Below are 20,218 nucleotides of genomic sequence, written 5' to 3'. Positions count from 1 at the left end.
TACAATTTAGGATAAAGAAAGCGCGCGAATAGCATAATACCTAATGAATACTCAGTACCTATCAACACTTCTGTTACGAACTATACGACGACTCCGATTACGAATGGTTATTACTCTTAAAATTTTTTTTTTTTTCTGAAAAAATTTACATCATACGAACGATCACCAGGTGGCTGCTTCTGTATTTCCGGATCCCCGGAACTGCATGGTTCATCATATTTATCACTTGTGCGCTTAGTACTTTCTATGTAACCCGATTGTCCAACCACAGTCAACTTAGCCGTTATCTTGACTCCTCGTAATGTAGTCAATTTTGTCGATTAACCGCCAACCTTGATTATACTGTATAGAAGGATTTTATCCGACCCGGGACGAAATCCATTCAAAATAAGAAAAACATTCGTTTCGTATACCTCGACAATCACATGGAGTCTGAGAGTGGAGCACATTTTTAAAAAGTTATAGTTAAGCTGCACAAAATGTATTATTACACTCGCTTAAATAGAATTTATTCTCAGTAAGAAAATCGTATTATCATTAAATTTAATTTATTAGACAGATGTATTTTTATTTTTATAATTGCGAAAATGTCCACTTTCGTGGATCGACTTTCACAAATTTTCTCATTAGCAAAAAGTAAAAAAGTTACTGACTATAAGGTATAAATAAAATTTTTTATTAAAATATATTAATTATAAAAATTTATTATATTTATATGTTTATATATATATATATATATATATATTCTGGTTTTTTTTTTTTTTTTATAGAAAGCAATAAAACTCTTATTAGAATTTTTGGATGATAATTCAGAGATAGCTTTTGAACAAATAACTGAATATTCTAAAAATCCTGGATCAAATGTTAAATACAATTCATATTCCTGGAATAACATTTTTAACATTGTACACGAACTATTTATAATTGTAATTTTTACATATTATTAATATTTTTTTTTCAATTTAATTAATATTATAATTATACTTTAATTTTTCTTTAATAAAGGAAATCGATCGAATTAGTAAACTTAGTGGAAATTCTGGAAAACTTGACAAAGACAGAATTATAAAACTTATTTATTCAATCACAGATAAAGCCAACTATTATTTAAAGGCTAAAGATGTCATTCTATCAAATTTACAAGTATTAGAAATTAAAAAGACCCATATTTATTCTGAGTTTTATGAATTGTATTTAGGAATTTTGAGAAAACATGTACTTCAAGAGAGATCACAGAGAATATTAGTTGATCCTAATCTATGGCAAGACTTATTAAATGCTTGTATTTCTATTTTAAAAAATATTATTCCAAATATTGATTATGTAAAACTTCTTCAAGTTGTAGAACTCATTGTTCAATATGGATGTTCTTTGTCTACTTTATTATTTGAAATAAGAAATCTACTACCAATAATTGGTATATGGGATTATTTTTATATTTTATCAAATAAGTTATATTAAACAGATCAATAATAATAATGCGTTGTTGTTTTAGCTAATCTTTTAGAAAACTATGAATTATATCATATTAAATCGACTGATATTTTATTTAAATTAACTTACACAGTATGTCAACAAATTGCAATAGATAGTAGATATATTTTGTCTAGATTTTCAGAGAATATGCCATTAACACTAATAAATCTTAAGGGACCAGAAGAAAAATATAAATTATATCTTCTATTAATACAAATTCATCATCCTAATGGTGCTACTTTAGGTGATGATGTCTGTTATATTCATGATCAAGATAAATGGAAAGCAATTTTGAATCTATTATACAAAATGATAATAAACGATATAAGATCTACAATGTTAACAAAGAGTTTTATTGCTTTGTCTTGTGAAGGTAAATATTTTTCAATATTTATTACTTTTTTTCTATTTTACTTTCTTATTGATAACTATTGATTTTTCATTAAAATTTTAATAAAAAAGATATTTTTATAAAAGAAAGATTATTATAAACTATTTTTAAAAAAGTTTATAAAATAGAAAGATAATTAAAAATTAACTTCTAAATGAATACATTTATTATAAATTAAGCTGAGAGATAGTTGATAAAAATAAAATTGTAATTCTACATTCATAGAGAGTTGATAACAATTATTGTATTATTTTATATATTATACATTTTTGTGTAAAATTATTGATTTCGTATTTAAATCGATAAAAAATAAATTAACATAAAATTTAAATAATATTATTCAGTATGAGTAATAAAATATTAACTTAAAGTATTTTATTTATAAATATTTTTATAATATAAGTATACTATTTTTAGTTCTAAATATTTTTTAGTTTTCAGACAAAAAATTTTTATGAAATTACCAAATTTATCTCAATCAAGTACCCTTCATGACAGTATATACATTCAACCAAAAAAAAGAAGACGTACATCAGATAATATAGAAAGATTAGTTGATTTTATTAATGGGAATGATCCTGAAAGAGCATGGCCTATAATTCAAATAGCCGCAATGTTATACAAAAAATATCCTGACTGTTTAAAATTTGATGAATATATGGAATTTTTAGATGTTATAATTAAACTATTGAGACAAGCATGTAAAAATTTTTATATCATGGAAAATCTTTGTAACCTTGCTACAGTATTTCTTCAAAATGAAAAAAGATACAAAGAAATTGTTTTAATAACTTACTGGAATAAAGTGTGGGATAGTGTATTAAGGTAATGCATTTAAATTATATCTTCTTACATTTTAATTTTTATATAATATTTTAATAAAAGTTGTTTTATAACTTGTTTTAAGTTGAATTTAAAAATTAATTTAAAATCTTTATCTTGGATTACTTATTCAGAAATTATATTTATTTTATATAAAATAATAATCAATAAATATAAAACATAGTCGATTACATTTTCTTGTGTAATTGAAATTATTATTGTTATTCACATGTATATACACAGTTTAAAATATCATTTTTAATATGGTTTTTGATTATTTTAGATATTTAAGTATGAATCATCAAGAAATTATAAAAGAAGGATATATTTTAGTCCAAAATCTTATTATTTATGAAAAAATATCCAACCCAAACACATTTTTAAAATTGTATTTAACAAAATCAATTCAGTGGTCAAATTTTAGTATACAGACTTTAAGAATATTTTGTGAAAATATTGTTTTACCAAATGAGATTGAAGATTTCAATAAGAATTTCACATTATCAACAAATAATTCTTTAAAAATACAGTTATTAGAGTGGACTTTAAATATGACAATTAGAAGATTAACAATACCTTTACCAATTGAAGCATATAGTAAAATTTTAATTGGTTTTACATTAAAAAGTTGGTATAAGATACTTAAGAATGATTCCCAAAATAATTTTTACAATAGTTGCAATATGAATTTCAAGCATAAATTTGATAATGTTGAAACAATAGCTACAGAAGATATTGAACGCTGTTATCTATCACTTAAATTTCAAACGGGCTTATTTGTTGTTCAAACTAATAATGAGGATATGCAAATATTAAATGAAAATAATACAGAAAATCCATACATTATAGAAGATTTAAATTTTTTAATCAAAAGCTTAATACAAAGTGTTCAAGTAAATGATCGAGATAAAGATTTTAATTCATTTATAACGAAAACTACATTAATGGCTAAAGTTATTTCAGATTTGAAGGCAATGAAAATGATCGAATGTAATTTTGATGAATTTTGTCTTGTCAATGAATTAAAAATATGTTTAACAAAAATTGTTGATCATATTACAAATATTAATTGGTCAAAAGCAACACGATTAACATTAGAAATAACAAAATCATTAATTTTACTATGTGACACAAACTATGATGTAGTAATTAATGATATTATATTAAGATCAATAAATTTTCAAATGTTAAAAAAAATATACAATATTTGCAAAATTGAAGATGATGAATTTGAACCAGATTCGAATACAGATGAATGTAAAATAAATGCCATTACTATATTAGCATTATATTGTTGTATAGATGCTGGAAGTGAAATGTCAGAATTACAAATTAAAATAAGTAGCACCCTTTTAAAACTTAAAAAATACAGTTTATCTATACAAAGTGATGTAATATGTGTTACTACAATTCTAAACATATTTGTCAATATGTCAAATAATTTAATCAGGGAAGAATTTATAGAGCTATTAGTTAATTTTATAATAGAATTATTTGAAGAATGGCGGAAAGATAATATAATCACCCATTGTTTGTTACAACATTTGCCAAAAATTTTAGAAAAAATTACATATACAGAAGATAAAGATAATATTAATATACACAATATTTTACTAATTTGTAAACTTTATCATGATTGTTTTGCCAAAGGTGTATATGGACAATTAACTCATCTATCATTCATAAATTGTTTAAATAACATTATTAAAGACAAAAAAATTTTTAATACCAAAATTGATATTTTAAATGACCAAATGTTTATAACTTTTATAAATAGTCCTTATTATCTTGTACGGTTTGAAAATTTAAAATGTTTGAACTCTATATTTTCTTCATCAAAATTTGAGCATTCTTGGAAATCTAATTTTTTTGATAAATTGGAAGATGCTATTTATAAACTTTTTCTAATTCAAAGAGAATTAAATATTCAAGAGTTACAGGAAGAACGATTATTAAGAAGTACTAGTGCTCTGCAAACTTTAGCTGTTGTGATTTGTAGTAAAAGTACTTTTCAAAGTTCTGCATTATTTACTTTATTAAAAATCGTCGTTGACAAAGGTAATGTATAATTTTAAACGTTAAATATTCTTTGAAGTAAATAAATTCTTGTACTACTTCTTGTAGTAGTTTTACAAAATACTACAATCATTATTAAAGATCTGAAATCATATGAGCGTTTCAACTGGTAAAACTTATCAAATTAAAAATATTAAAAAATTAAATGATTAAACAAATATAATTACCGAGCATGTATATAAAATATTTGAAGATTTGTAATTAACTTTAAAAATTGCGATTTCAAGAAAAATGGATTTAATTTTCGTAAAAAGTAGTAGGTAGTAAGCTAGATTCATAGTAAACTAACGTGAAAAAATAACGTTTATCCTAAACTAAAATTTACGTATGACTTTTGAAAGATATTAAAAAAAAGATATTGAAAATTTTTTTAAATGGTAAAGAAATAATAAAAAACAGAAAAATATGTAAAAAAAGAAAAAAAAGGACGATAAGTTGATAAATGAATATATAAATGTCAATATTAATAAATACAAAATTATTTAAATTGTGTATTATTTTTAAAAATATTGTATTAAACATTACATATATTCATTAATTATTACTATTTGCAGATATCGACATAAATATAGCTAAGCACGTTTTACATGTAATTGAAAATCTCAACACTTCTTGCAAATGCATAGTCATACAAAATTTTAATTATCTATTTTCACGTTGGTGCCGTGAGAAAAGTCTTGATTCATTTCCATATCTTCTTTTTAATTGTACAAGTGAAACGGATTTTTACAAACGTTATATTGACATAATTTTTCCTGTACTGATTCGTGAAGGCCAAATAAACGATACTCAAAGCATATGCCACAAACTTGGTGTTCCATTTGAGCAGACTCTTAAAAATTGCTGTTCCAAGATTATACCCTGGATGTTAACAGACGAATCTTCAGAAATACGAAGCAATCCATCTATCTTTGAAGAAATGCAAAATTGTTTGGTTCTCGAAAGAATAAATCTTCAGGAAGTTATTATACATTTAGGTAAACAATGTTGCCTTTATTTCTATAAATTCCCAGTAGTTTCTGAAATATAAAACAATGTATGAAACAATAAATAATTTGTTTTCATTGTCTCGACCATTTGGTTTATGCTTTTTACTTTAGTTCTTTTATATAACATTTTGTTAAAAAGCCCAGCAATTTGAAGTTATATAAATTGTATTTCTCGTTTCCTTAATTTTATTAAACTTGATAAAGAATTTATTACGCTGTACGTTATAATTTCATATTATTACGATGAATATAAAATAATTTTAAATATTATTAAGAAATATAATTTTTCAATAAAATGCATTCAATTTTTATATCAGAAATAATGTTTAATATTTTTCAAAAGTATCGCACTAATCAATTAGATCATTGCCGTATGTGTAAAACACTATGTTTGTAAATCATTAGATTAAAACATCGTTTTAATGTTATACATTATCGATATAAAAATATTTTGAAGTTGTATATGCATTATAATTATTAAGTAATAAAAAATTATAATTAGGAATCGAGTTATATAATATAATTTTTACCAATAAAAAAATTGAAGAAGTAATTTTTTTTATCTTTTTAGTGGAGCGATTACACGACGTCGATGACTTCTATATTACATTCAATAAATCTATAATTTTGCCCGCCTTTGATCCTCCCCACTATAAGAAGGACGTAATTAATTGTTGCTTCGATCGATTAACAACGATAATTTGTGGAGAAAACTATCAATCTGTGTTATTATTTATAATGACACGACATTCGTGTACGGTGCAAAAAATCTTACTACAATTAACATGCAATATATATGCTAATAATATAATAGAATATAAGGCAAAAAGCTTACATCAGTATGTTTATTTTTGCTCAAAAATCGCTGAGGTACTAAAAGAGAGCTACTGTGACCCAGTCGCAACTTATTTCATTAAAGATATTGGATGTACTTTATTGAATTTAATAAAAGAAAATAATGATATTACACAATTAGCATGTAAATATTTGCACATATTCTTAAAAACTATCCTTCCAAAAAGATTCGCAGAAGTAGGCAATATCTTGAATTTATGTGTTAAAACGCTTTCGCCCTTCATTCTTGATAAAACTGATTGTTTGATTGCTAACGACATATTAAATTTTTTATTAAAAGAGCAAAGTCATTGTCTCGTTACTCCGATAGAAAATTTAGATAGTCTACCTAACATCTTAAGATCAACAAATGACCAGGATACCGAATCACAGGTAAAAACTAAAATGATCAAATGAAATTGTAATTTAAAAATCATTTATGTAAGAACTATAAGTATAGTATAATTAATGTTACTTATAAATTATCAAGAATTTCATTTCTTCTTATTTTATTTATTTATTTTTTTTTTTTTTTAATAATGATTTTATTAATTATACTATTGCAGCTTTGGAGATTATTAAGCTTCATTAATTATATGTGAATCAATGTTGGCATTAATCCAAATTGACTTATCCTAAAAATTAATTAATTTAAAAATAATATCAAAATTTATGTTTATAAATAGCTTTAAAAATAATATAACAACTCCTAAAGTTATAAACTTTAAATACTTTAACAAGTGTTTAATAAAAAAATAAACAAAAAAACTTCTATTAAAAGTTTTTTAAAAAGGATTCTTATTGATATTATATATTTTTTCATTGTTATATTTTTTTAGTATAAATACTATTAAAGTATTTTAATTATATTAATTTTATACTATTTATACTATATTTAATTTTTATATTATGTTTAATGACATTATCATTAAATTTTTATTAATATCAACACTAAAGTCAAATTTATTTTATATATTAGCTTTTACGAGAGAATATGGAACACTTTTTAAATGTAAGTGAAGACGAAAACTGCAGCCTTAATAGTCTTTTAATATTGAAGAATCAACTGATTATAAAGAAATGCCAACTCGAGGAATTATACGAAGAATTGGAATCTAGTCAAGGCTTTGATGAATATTCTACCCCAAGTGTATTACATCGGCTCATTTATCGACTCATACGTCTTACCGAATACAAAAATACAACGATTGTACTTGAAGCTGCAAAATGCCTGGGGATCCTTGGACCTGCTAATCTTTCTACTATGATACTTCATCCACAAGAGATGCAAATGAGAGAATCGATAGATAAAGTGGATCTTCTAACACGCGATATTTGCCGAATGTTAGCAGATTTTGTTGTGAGTAGCGACATTAACTTGCGAATAGTTAGCAGTGAGGCACTTTATGCAGTACTGGATACACCATGGGGAACTCGTTTAATTGAACGAGAATTCGATAATGACAAGACTTCTACATTCTTCAAAGATTTTTTATATCCGTTTAGAAGTCTCCACAATTTTCTGGCCTCCAGGTAAGCTTAATTAAAATTACAATTATATAAATTTCAATACGTAATTTTGAGCATAAAATAATTGTACTTAAAGAATAATTAGAAATTTACCAAAGTAATGAAGTAGTTGTAAAACGTTCGATATTTCATACGTGATTTTCAAATATAAATTAAAAAAAAAAAAATAAATAAATTCCTAAAGGAAATATTAATGGTTCATTTTAATTTTTCATTTCCTATGTAATTATTAAAATAAAATTCAATATATTATTTAATCATATTTTTCATTCAAATTTGATTAGTTACATAATTTATAGAAATTGTGTGTTTTAACCGATCATAAAATTACCGACTTATTCATATGTTAAATTAAAATTACATCCAAACATTATTGTTATATGGCATCAAATATATAATTTCAATAAATCCTTATTAATTTTGAAAAAGTAATATATACTTTATTAATAGTTATTTCATAAGTATTCTGTATATATAAATTTCCCATGTGTACGATTGTATAGTTATCTAAACATTTTTGCTATCATCTCTGATTTAACCACACATTGTATTTTATTATTATAAAGTATTTGTTTTAATTAATTTTTAAAACTATCTTTTATTTATCACGATTAAAATCATAGTTATTATAAAATATACTGATTTTAATAATAAACTAAACTAAGTATACAAAAAGTCTCATATTTACTTTACTCTAAACTTATTACAAAGTTATTAATAATAGACAACTAAATACAATAAATACAATATATATATATATATATATATATATATATATATACAAATACAATATATAATGCGTTATATACATATATAAATATTTTTTAATTCTCACTTATAATTTATTTTTTATATGTGCTTATACAATTTATGTTTTGCTAGGACGCTATAAGTATATTATCTATATTGTATTTTAACTGAAAAATAATAAATATTAATTTTCTTCGTAAAAAATATAACAAATAGGATAAATTTATTAGCCACATTATATATTCAATTTGAATATTGAGATTTATAAATAAAAACAAGTTCATAGTTATTAATAATAAATATACATCATATAATATATTGATTTAATTGAATTCACGTAGGCGTCTAATACTTCTATTTTAAGTATAAATATTATTAGAATAATGGTGGAATATTGTTTTATGAAATATGGAAAATAACCTTCAGTTCATTTATTGATCACTTTTTTTAACAAAAATTCTTATTTTGATTTATTTTATTGCTGATTATATACTTTTCTTACATATGAACAGAATTAAAGTTCAAATTGACATTACTGAATACAATCAAGTTTTTTGCGAAGATAATCCTTTATGGACTGAAAAATCTAACGAATCTTATGGTACTTGGATAGCAAATATAACATCTGCAGTGGCAAATTGTCTCACCAACTTTTACAGTAAAAATCTTGTCCCACTTTTTAATTTGCATGTCCAATTTTGTGAGCTAACATTACCTCGCTTAATTAGCCTCATCATCCATGATAATTTAAAATTAACGAAAAAAGTGTGTCAATGCATTAATCAGTTTTTCAAATTTTATTTTTATAAAAATGACGAAACCAATGAAATTTTCTGCTCTTCATCACAGGTAATTATGGACTCGCACACTTTTATAACTAATTAGTTTTTATATTATTATAATTTTTGTCTTCGATATATTACATTGGCAATAAAGTAAAATAAAGTTTTATAATTTAATGAATTAAATAAATAAATTGATAAATTAATAACGTTTAATAATACAATTTTTTTAATTTTTCCTCTAATAAGAAAATATCGACATCCATAGCACACGATGCAATACGGTGTATGTTGAACGTTGTTAGTCATCTAAGGATACAAACAAAGGAACAGATGCACCTAGAATTTGATTATCTACCAATAGCTCTAGCAGCACAATTTTGTTCTGCATATTTTTCTTCGATACTATATGCTGAATTATGGTGTCGAGTTAATTTAAAAATATCTAGAGACTTTGACAGTATTCCAATCATTGATCAAATTTACGAACAAGAGAACAAGCAGGGAAAACTTGTACAAGATATATTGAAGGAAGCGTACATAAAAATCGGAGATGTAGATTCCATTTATGGCTGTGGGTCCTCGCATCTGCAAAATCGGAAATCCAGAATCCCATATTACATGAATTTTAAAAAACTGGATAAACTCATACTATCACAAGACGTTGAATTGAGTGTTGTTAGCAACTCATCCACTAGAGGTATAAATATTCACTAAATTTCTTTCATAGTATAAATTAATAATATTCTCATATGAAAAATATTTAACAATTAATGAAGTATGGATAATAAGCAAGTATAACTTGTAACAAATACGTGAAAAATTATAAAATAATAAAAACGTGAAAAATTGTAAAATAATAAAACATTATATTTTACGCTATAAATGTTCAGGCCTTTGAACTCTAAGAATTAGGTATTAGAAAATATAATTTTACTCACACCTAATTTTTTAAAATTAGAATTATATATACTGTAATATATAGAATAGATTGTTATAGAAATTGCAAATTAATTAAAAATTAATGACACTCGAAATTTTATATCATCTTCATTATTACAAGTTTGAAAACAGAATGAAATATTTTTTAAAAACTCAATATATATGTAATTAACATGAAATATATTTATTTGAATTATTTTAAGGAATGATCAATGCTTTAAAAGAATCTAGTCTTCACTATTTAGCAAAGTGTTTATTAAGTAAAACATCAGGAAAACCGGATTTCATGGATGATCTATGCTATGATTCTTTATGGAGATTAAGTGATTGGAATCGAATTACAAATTTAAAAACATCTCGGACATCCAAAAATATTTGCGATTTTTCAATGTACCATTATGAAGCTTTAAAGTGTCTGCATAAAAACGATAATAGCTCATTAAAATCTTGTCTTGAACAAGCTTATTTTTGTATTATTAAAGATCTTAGCAATATCAGCTTAGGTAAGCTTTTTTTTTTATTTTATGGTGGACTTTTATGCAAAAAATTATATTATAAATAAAATTTATTTCTAAAAACTATGTAATTACAAAATAATTGATAAATATATTTTATAAAAGAATTAATGCGTATTTCACAAATTTCATAAAATGTAATTAGATTTAAAACATTTGTGTAATATTTATTATTTTTATGTTTGTTAATAAACATATTTCAGAATACGCGTCTCATATTAGAATTGAAAAATATAAGAATGCATTTAAATTTTTTATTGAAAATGAAAAGTGATACTATTTTATTAAAATTTTTTATTACTTAATATTTAAATTAAAAATATTAAAAAATATATAATTTAGTTTTTGCGATAATATAATTACAATGTGAATGTTTTAATATAATTTATTGACATTATTTTTTACACGATTTATTTAGAAAGTTGCAAGGCAGTATATCCAAAACTTTCTCAATTACAAATGCTTCGAGAAATTGAAGAATTTAGCTCAACAAAGTCTGACGATTATGAAATTCTTTTCGTCCGTTGGAATAACCAAAAATATATTTGCAATAACAGTTTTCAATACATTGAGCCTATCCTCTCTCAAAGGTTAGTAATGTTTCAAATTCAAGAATCTTTGAAAAATAGTACGATTGTCAAGAATGCTTTAATTAATGTTCAATTGGAAATCGCACAATTAGCACAGCAACAAGGATATCTTAATGTAGCTGCTCGCGCTTTAGGTAAGAAATAAATAAAATTAACTATGTGTATCATAATAATATTCAAATTATATATTCAAATAAATGATGAATAGCGAATAATAAGTGATAAAATAAGCACATTTTTCTTTAAAAAAAGAGCAATAACCAGTTTTATAAATTATGTATAAAAAATTTATATATTAAAACTATTTTCAAAAAATAATCATTTATATTCAGTTAAAAAATAAAGAAGTAAGTAAAATATATTAATAATTTTAAATTAATTCTTTTTTTTTGTTAGAGAAGTCTATCCCTTCTTCTTACCAACTCCTCTCTCTCTCTCTCTCTCTCTCTCTCTCTCACACACACACACACACACTTCTTCCTCTCCCTCCTACCTTGTCGGTCCTCTATGTGCCTATCTTCGAATTTATGGTAACGAGTATGCTAATGAGTGGTTTTGGTAACTATTATTGTACCTTGAAAAATCTACATTTTTTATTATAATTTACAATATTGTTTAAATAAAATTCAGTTAATTTTTATAATAAAAATTCGCGATTTGTTTTTATGCTTTACAGTTTCAATAAGAACAATAATGTAAAAAATATTGTAAATTACAATAAAACATTTTGACAAAAAAGAACTTTGTAAGTTCAAAAAAGTATTCCTTAATTACATAGTCTTGTATAAAAAAGGAATAAAATATATTTACATTTAAATGTTCGATTTGCAGAAAGTCTATCAAAACAAATAGATTTAGATGAAGAAACTGAGAATCAAATTCTTTATTATGAAGCTTGTTTAGCGTGGATGAGAAATGATGAAGATATGGCACGGTTCAACCTTCGAAGTCTCTTAAGAAAGGACTCTATAAATTTAAGTTTATTAGCACGAACTCTACGTATTTATGGCAATTGGATAGCTGAAAATAAATCTGAGAATCCACAGGTAAAAATGTCAATCATTAAATATATTACATTTTGAATAATATCTGTTAAAATTAATAAATCTCTTATTGTCATATTTTGTATATATTTTATGAAATAAAATAACAAAACTTATTCCACTGTTTTAACACTATTTAGTTGTATAAAATTATGTAAAATATGAGCTTATTATTAATTTGTACACTATAAAAACATATATAAAAAAATTTATATTAAAATTTTTTTAATTTTGCTTAAAAAAGTATTAAAATATATACTAAGAACTGTATTTGACTAGACTAAATTAGAATTATATAATATTGTTTCTTATTGTATGCAATTGTTATTTATCATTACGTAGGCTATTATCAGTAAGTATTATAAAAAAGCAATTAATACTTACTCAGCAATATCTAAACTCACTGTAGATGACTTAAAAAATAAATGTAAGTCGTGCGCGGCTTTAGCCCAATTTGCACACGAGCAATACTTAATTATCACAGACTACATGAAATCTCCACAATTTGAGAGCCTAAAGGAGTGTATAGATTATTCGCGAAATGTTGTACCGAAAAGTATTAAAATGAATGACGTTGACGTTCTTCGGGCAGTGAAGATTAATTCAAAACAGAGTTCCAATGATTGCATTGAATTGGAGAATATACAAAAAGACAAAATTACGTATTTATCCCTAGCAATAAAGTAAGTAAAATTCCTTATATTTTCAAAAGTTATTAAAAGTTTATAAAACCTAATTTTAGAAAATATTACAAATTTAAATTTGTTTATAAATTTGTTTACATTTCAATGAATTACGATGATCCAAGGCCATTCCCTCGCAATGGATTAAATTTTCTTAAGAATGAATTTGATTTTTTAAATAACGAAGTTTTGTATGCAAAAAGTTTTTAATTTTATATAAACTTCTTCAAAAATTTCAAATATTTATAATACAGTTATTCGTGAAGCTATTGAATGCGAATTCAAAGTACATAGGTGGTAATTCCAAGACGCATCGAGGATGGATTATTATTATACATTACAATACTAAGTCTTGATTTATATGTTTAATTATATTAAAATAAATTCGTTTTATATATTTTCATAATGATTATAATTAACTTCAAGTTCATTAAGATATTCTTTTAATTTCGAGATGATGTATCTTATTATTTATCATTTAATATTACTTCAAGAATTAAATTTAATTGTTTAATATTTTGTATAATTTATTATAATTTTAATTAATTTATTAATAATTTTTTATAAATAGTTCATTCTCTTTTTTTTCTTATCGCCGTATAAATTTAATGAATAAATTTATTGAAGATTTTAATTGCAGTACCATGAACAATTTAAACACAATATTTCTCAACGTGATTTTGTTTACGCTCCATTTTTGATAAGCATATTTTAAAAATCGATGTAATTTTTTTTTTCCAATAATATTTGTATTCCAATAACTAGTATTCCGTTAAATATTGATTAAAAATTTAGTTAAATGATTTATTATTATGTCATAAAAATTTATAAAGCTTCATATTAATTTTGAACTGTTAAATTATATCTCAAAATATAAATTTTCAGAAACTATTTATCGATTCTGCAAGATAGCGACGAATACGATCTTTTGGTATTCCGTTTAATTTCTCTTTGGCTCGATAATATGTATGACGAAGAAGTGAACAAACTCATAGAAAAGCAACTTGAACAAATTCCATCTTATAAATTTATAGTGTTAGTACCACAACTAGCACCACACATGAGTAACATAAGTGATATTTTCACGCGTAAGATATTTCAATTACTCGAGCGATGTGCCAAGGAACATCCACACCATACGTTACCAACATTATTAGCTTTAAAGAATCTTCATAATGATTCAAAATTCTGCAGTAGAAAAGTAGCTAGGCAAGAACCTCGAGTACTTGGTGCTCAGCAACTTATTCAGCAACTACTATGCACAAATATCAGACCAATAATACAAGAAATGGATCGATTGTCGGATGCTTTAGTGATGTTGGCATACTTTGATTTAGATAAGAAAAATAGTGAGATTGATTCTTTTTTATGCTCATTTTATTCAATATTTTTTGTTTAAAAATCATTATAAAATACGTGTACTTTGGAAGGGTGAGATAAGTATGTAATACATTTAACAAAGATACAATATTTACTATAATCACGCCACATATCTTTTTGACTGTTTATTTTAAAATATCATCAATTCAAGAAACTATTTATTCGTATAATGCTAATGAAATATATTGGGAAGTCTTTTTAAGAATATATTAAAAAGAGCACTTCAAAATTTATTTATATTTCATTTTTTATTTCATTTATTTGCCTTTTGTTGGATGAACGTATTTAGTTTTCTATATTGATCAAGTCCATTTTAATATAGAATAACCATTTATTAGTGTATAATAGTTATGTTATAAGAAATAAATAATTTATTATATTACATACTGTTAAAGTTGTTGTCTTTTAAAATATTTAATGTCTCAATACATAATAAATACATATTCAACAACAACAACAACAACAACAACAACAACAATCACAAAATATAAATATATATATAAATTATATAAATTGTTATTTTTTCAATTTTCAATTTTCTTTGTATTTAATTAAATATTGAAATTCGCAGCTACAATTTCTAAGATTTCTATTCCGAAAAATGTAACTTTACACGATATTAGAGACTTTGAGCATTCGATTATACCAACGGTAATTATTGATGTTAAAAAAAATGGAAATTACAGAAATATTATTAGTGTAAAAAAGTATGAATCAATGTATAGTAACGTTGGTGGTATAAATGCTCCTAAAAGAATTATTTGTATTGGAACTGATGGAGTTGAAAGACGACAATTAGTAAAGGTAATAAATACATTGTTATTGTATTAATGCATTTTAAGATTAGAGTTCAAATACAACTATATTTAAAAAAATAATAACCGTATGTTTTAATATATTCTAAACGTACACTTTTAGAATTTTCGTATAATATATATAGATACTATTAAATATTAATTCATACTAACATGAGTATATATTATTAAATAGTAATAAATGATTTTTTAAATAACGAAGTTATTAATAAGTATAAATCTTGTACAGGGAAAAGATGATTTACGCCAAGATGCGGTGATGCAACAAGTTTTTACAGTAATGAATTCCTTATTAAAGAGTAATAAAAATGCTAAGCAACGAAAGCTTTATATTCGCACATATAAAGTTGTTCCACTTACTCAACGATCTGGTGTATTGCAGTGGTGCGAAAATACACTGCCCCTTAGTTGTATACTTACCGGTGATGGAACTAGTCAAATTGGACTTCATCAAAAGTATTTTCCAAATGACTATGCGCCAAATGATTGTAGAAAAAGACTACATGTAACCATAATTGCCAAAATGTATAGTTTTGTTTGTTTATGTTTAATTAATGAAAATAATATTTCTGTGTGATTATAGGTCGCTAAAACTATTCAACAAAAATATAATATTTTTATGGATTGTTGTAATAATTTACATCCAGCATTTCATCATTTCTTCACTGAAAATTATTTATCACCTGAAATATGGTTCGAACGAAGATTAGCTTATACAAGAAGGTAGTCTATTAGTTATATTTATTTATATTATCTTCAATGAAATTTCAGATTTGATTGTTTAATATTATTTTTTAATATTTTAGCGTGGCAACGACTTCAATTATTGGATATATTCTAGGTTTGGGAGATAGACATGTATCAAATATTTTAATTGATAAATCTACAGCAGAAGTAATTCATATAGATTTTGGTAAGGAATTTTATATTATGTGTGTTTTTACATATGTGTGTGTGTGGGGGGAGGGTGCATAGAGTAATAAATATCCGAAATATGTACTTAAAAATTGAATAAATATACTTATTTCAAATTAAATCGATAATTTAACTAAATTTGGACACTGATATTTTAGATATTTTACATAAATTTATTTTACAATTAAAATAATTTTTTTAATATTGTTCTCTTCTTTAATATGCATCTATTAAGTTCATTGTTAATATATTGACAAGTAAATGTTATATTTAATATTTTATACTGTTTGTATATTTCTTATACAAAAAATCAATTTTACAATCAGACTAATTAAATAGGTTTTTAATAAAAGTATATGTATTTGTGTTTATGCATACACATTGACATTTGCTAGCAGATCCTTATATCTATGTGACATTATGGATTAATGGATTTATTGATATTTATTTTTATATTATATAAATAAAAATATATTTGGCAATGATAATAATGAGAAGAATATTAAAAATTTTAAGATATGAAAAGTAATGATCCATAGATCTTTTATTTTCATAGGGATAGCTTTTGAACAAGGAAAATTATTACCAACTCCAGAAACGGTACCATTCAGATTGACTAGAGATATTGAAATAGCGATGGGAGTTTCGGGTATTGAAGGAACTATGCGAAAGTGCTGTGAACAAACTATGACTGTTTTACGAGAACAAAAAGAAATTATTGTAACTTTATTAAGAGTATTATTATATGATCCTCTTTATTCTTGGGCTATAACTCCAGCTAAAGCAGCAACATACCAAAGTGAACATTCTACTCGATCTAGTCAAAACAAAGAAAGCAATAGTCCAGGTACTTATGTTATAGATGATTCAATCAAAATATAAAATCAAAATATCATTTAAGAATTTTAAAGGTTTACAAATTAGAATTTAAAATCATGATATTTTATTTTGCCTATGAAAATCAAATTTGTGCACTTTTGTTAATATTTAACTTTATTAATGCCAATTTAATCTTGTAATGTATTGCCATTTCTTAAATTAATATCACAATTACTATATAAAATATAATTAAAAAAAAAAGACTTTAAATTAAATATATAAAAAATAATTAATTTATCCTACAGCTGGAGTTATAGAAACAAATAAATTAGCAGAAAGAGCTCTTTTACGTGTCCAACAAAAATTACAAGGAATAGAGGATGGGGTACCTTCTAGCATTGCAGGTCAAGTAGAAAGATTAATACAACAAGCCCGTGATCCAACAAATTTAAGCCGACTATTTGAAGGTTGGCAAGCCTATTTGTAGGATAATTGTATTTATACCATTTTATTGCATCTATAATACTCATTTTTAAATTAATAATTATTTAATCTTCTGTTTATATTTATATGCATTATACACTTTAAATAATATAGAAATTACTAAAAATAGGTAAATAAAGTGAAAAAATGTAAGATAATAAATATAAATATATTTTTTTGTTTACTTTAAATCTTGTTCATTCTTTTATCTAAAAAAAGAAAAAACAAAATGTTCATATTGAATTATATAAAAATATATGTTCAAATACAATTGTTTGTTATATATGTATTTTTAAATAAATTGTATTGTTCGAGATTGTGTCAACCTTTCCTTGCCATAAAACATCCCACGGTCGTTGGAGGCTCGAAAAGGTCAGTACATCTGAAAAACACTTGTGAATAGTCATTTTTATTTATTTTCGTATTTCAAACGCACTCATTGTTTTTTGTAGCGTTAAATGATCTCGTTATTTACTGGCAAGAAAGCGACGAGTCTGTTTAATATTGCCTCTCGCACGAGCTAAGCGACGACGCTTGACCATGGACCCCCCATTTTATTTATTTATTTTTGTTCCATAATCCAATTTGGTTAGTAAATTGTATTAAGTACAATATTAAATACCACTTAAATATATATCATTGTCATCATAAGGAGTAATTCAATTATTTTCTTAAAATGCAACAATTCAAATAATTTATTTGAGATTCGATAAATAAATTTTTTTAAATAATTCAATGTATATTAAAAAATAAATTTATTATTTTATAAAATTTAATATTTAATATATTTAGAAATTCGTAAAATATTGTCTTCATATTACTATTGAATTTTTTTCTAACCAGTACTACATTATTAGTAAATAGCATTATATAATTTTCATTATACGAAAATGTTTCATACAATATGAGTCATTAATGTTTAAATAATGAAAATAAAAAGTTAAATAAATATGCAAATTTATTTTTAGTCTAAATTTAATATAAATTAAACTTAAAAATTATATTAGTATAAGGTGCCATATGCATGCACATATAATATAAAAGTCAAACACAGTGATAAATTATCAATTTTAATATTTATAAATATAATTTGTTTCATAACTACAATGTATGGTACAGAAACAAGATTGATCGTCAATGTTCAAGAGAGAATTGTATTACAGTTCATTTTTTGTTTACTTAATTTAAGCATATTATAATTTAAATTGTAATAGTAATTTGTTACAATTTAAAGCAAATTAATGGAGCATATATTATTTCTGCGTCGTATTATTTATTATATCGATTAATGTGCAATCAATATGTGTACATAATATAATACAATATAACATAGTTATTATATTGATTCTTAATGTAAACCAAAAATAATGTTAATATTAGTTTAAAAAATAATTTTTTTCACATTGAATCAAACAGAATCGCGTGAATGAAATTTTAAAAATGAAAAGAACCAATCATTACCAGTAATTATTACGCTCACATTTATAAAGTTAAGAGAAAATTCGTAAAAAAAAATGTAAATACATTTATTTATGCTTATAGTCATATTTCTGAACTATTGACTTCTCGCACATAAAAATAACAAGAAAGCAATAAATACAAACTAAATCTAAGTTAATTATTAGAAATTATTGCAAATTACTTTAAAAAGAACACTCCTAATTTTTTAAAAACATTCAGAAAAAATTTCATTTATTTCAACCCTTTTAATATCAAATCGTAATTTTATTATTTGCAATATAAAAAATGCTAGACAATTTTTAAGAAATACAAACAAATTATGTTTATTATAACAATGATGATTTTTATTCCCTATAAGGTTATAAATTCAGTAATATGTTTAATTTATGTTCATAGTTTAACTGGCTTATTTTAAAATTTAATTATACATATATGCGCGTGTGTGGGTGCGTTGTGTGTTTGTAATCCATTAACAAATATTTGTTGAATAAAATTTATATAAGATAACCAAATGTTAAAACTGTGATTGTAAAGATTATGAAATTACTCAAAAATTTTTATATATACAAGAAATATCAAGCTAAAAGTAAGACATTTTATGGATAATTTTAAAATAATTAAACATAATATGTTTCGATATTTTTCAGGATTTTCATGAAAATGGACAATTTTTCGCGATTCCAGTCTTCAACGACAGAACTTTGTTTATTGGTTTACTGTCTTAATTGAGCAATCATTTAATATGAAAATTGATATGGTATTAAAAGGGTTTTTAGCATTCTATTTAGTTTAAATATTTAATAATTTTGATGATTAATTAATGGTTTCTACCAAACAAATTATATTAACTTTATACACATAAACTGATTTTCATTTTCTTTTCTTTTTTGATTCAAGAATAAAACAAAACCTAAATCATTTA

At 23.6% G+C, this 20,218-nt stretch overlaps 1 protein-coding gene across 1 annotated transcript; it reads left to right on the top strand.

Annotated features, from left to right (window-relative positions):
- Window positions 1-571: 571 nt before the first annotated feature.
- tefu (Serine/threonine-protein kinase tefu) lies at window positions 572-17,870 on the top strand. Its single transcript, XM_011496418.1, has 22 exons — window positions 572-659; window positions 771-926; window positions 1,006-1,417; window positions 1,496-1,849; window positions 2,302-2,692; window positions 2,973-4,747; window positions 5,320-5,742; window positions 6,326-6,981; window positions 7,568-8,105; window positions 9,371-9,717; window positions 9,900-10,350; window positions 10,796-11,095; window positions 11,526-11,831; window positions 12,529-12,743; window positions 13,083-13,423; window positions 14,309-14,772; window positions 15,375-15,607; window positions 15,848-16,123; window positions 16,202-16,341; window positions 16,425-16,531; window positions 17,090-17,380; window positions 17,658-17,870. The coding sequence occupies exons 1-22, from the start codon at window positions 588-590 to the stop codon at window positions 17,837-17,839; spliced, it is 8,430 nt and encodes a 2,809-aa protein (XP_011494720.1). The 5' UTR covers window positions 572-587; the 3' UTR covers window positions 17,840-17,870.
- Window positions 17,871-20,218: the final 2,348 nt, after the last annotated feature.

The sequence above is a fragment of the Ceratosolen solmsi genome, unplaced genomic scaffold (genome assembly GCF_000503995.2).
Source record: "Ceratosolen solmsi marchali unplaced genomic scaffold, CerSol_1.0 scaffold29, whole genome shotgun sequence".
Classification (NCBI taxonomy): domain Eukaryota; kingdom Metazoa; phylum Arthropoda; class Insecta; order Hymenoptera; family Agaonidae; genus Ceratosolen; species Ceratosolen solmsi.
The sequence above is the reverse complement of the archived record's forward strand: the minus strand, read 5'-3'. Positions and strand labels throughout refer to the sequence as shown.

Bases quoted from the DNA above. Each gene is read 5' to 3' on its own strand.
- tefu (XM_011496418.1), top strand. From the start codon at position 588: ATGTCCACTTTCGTGGATCGACTTTCACAAATTTTCTCATTAGCAAAA. The intron at 4,748-5,319 runs GTAATGTATAAT...TACTATTTGCAG, and splicing joins AAAAATCGTCGTTGACAAAG to ATATCGACATAAATATAGCT. The intron at 16,342-16,424 runs GTAGTCTATTAG...TTAATATTTTAG, and splicing joins AGATTAGCTTATACAAGAAG to CGTGGCAACGACTTCAATTA.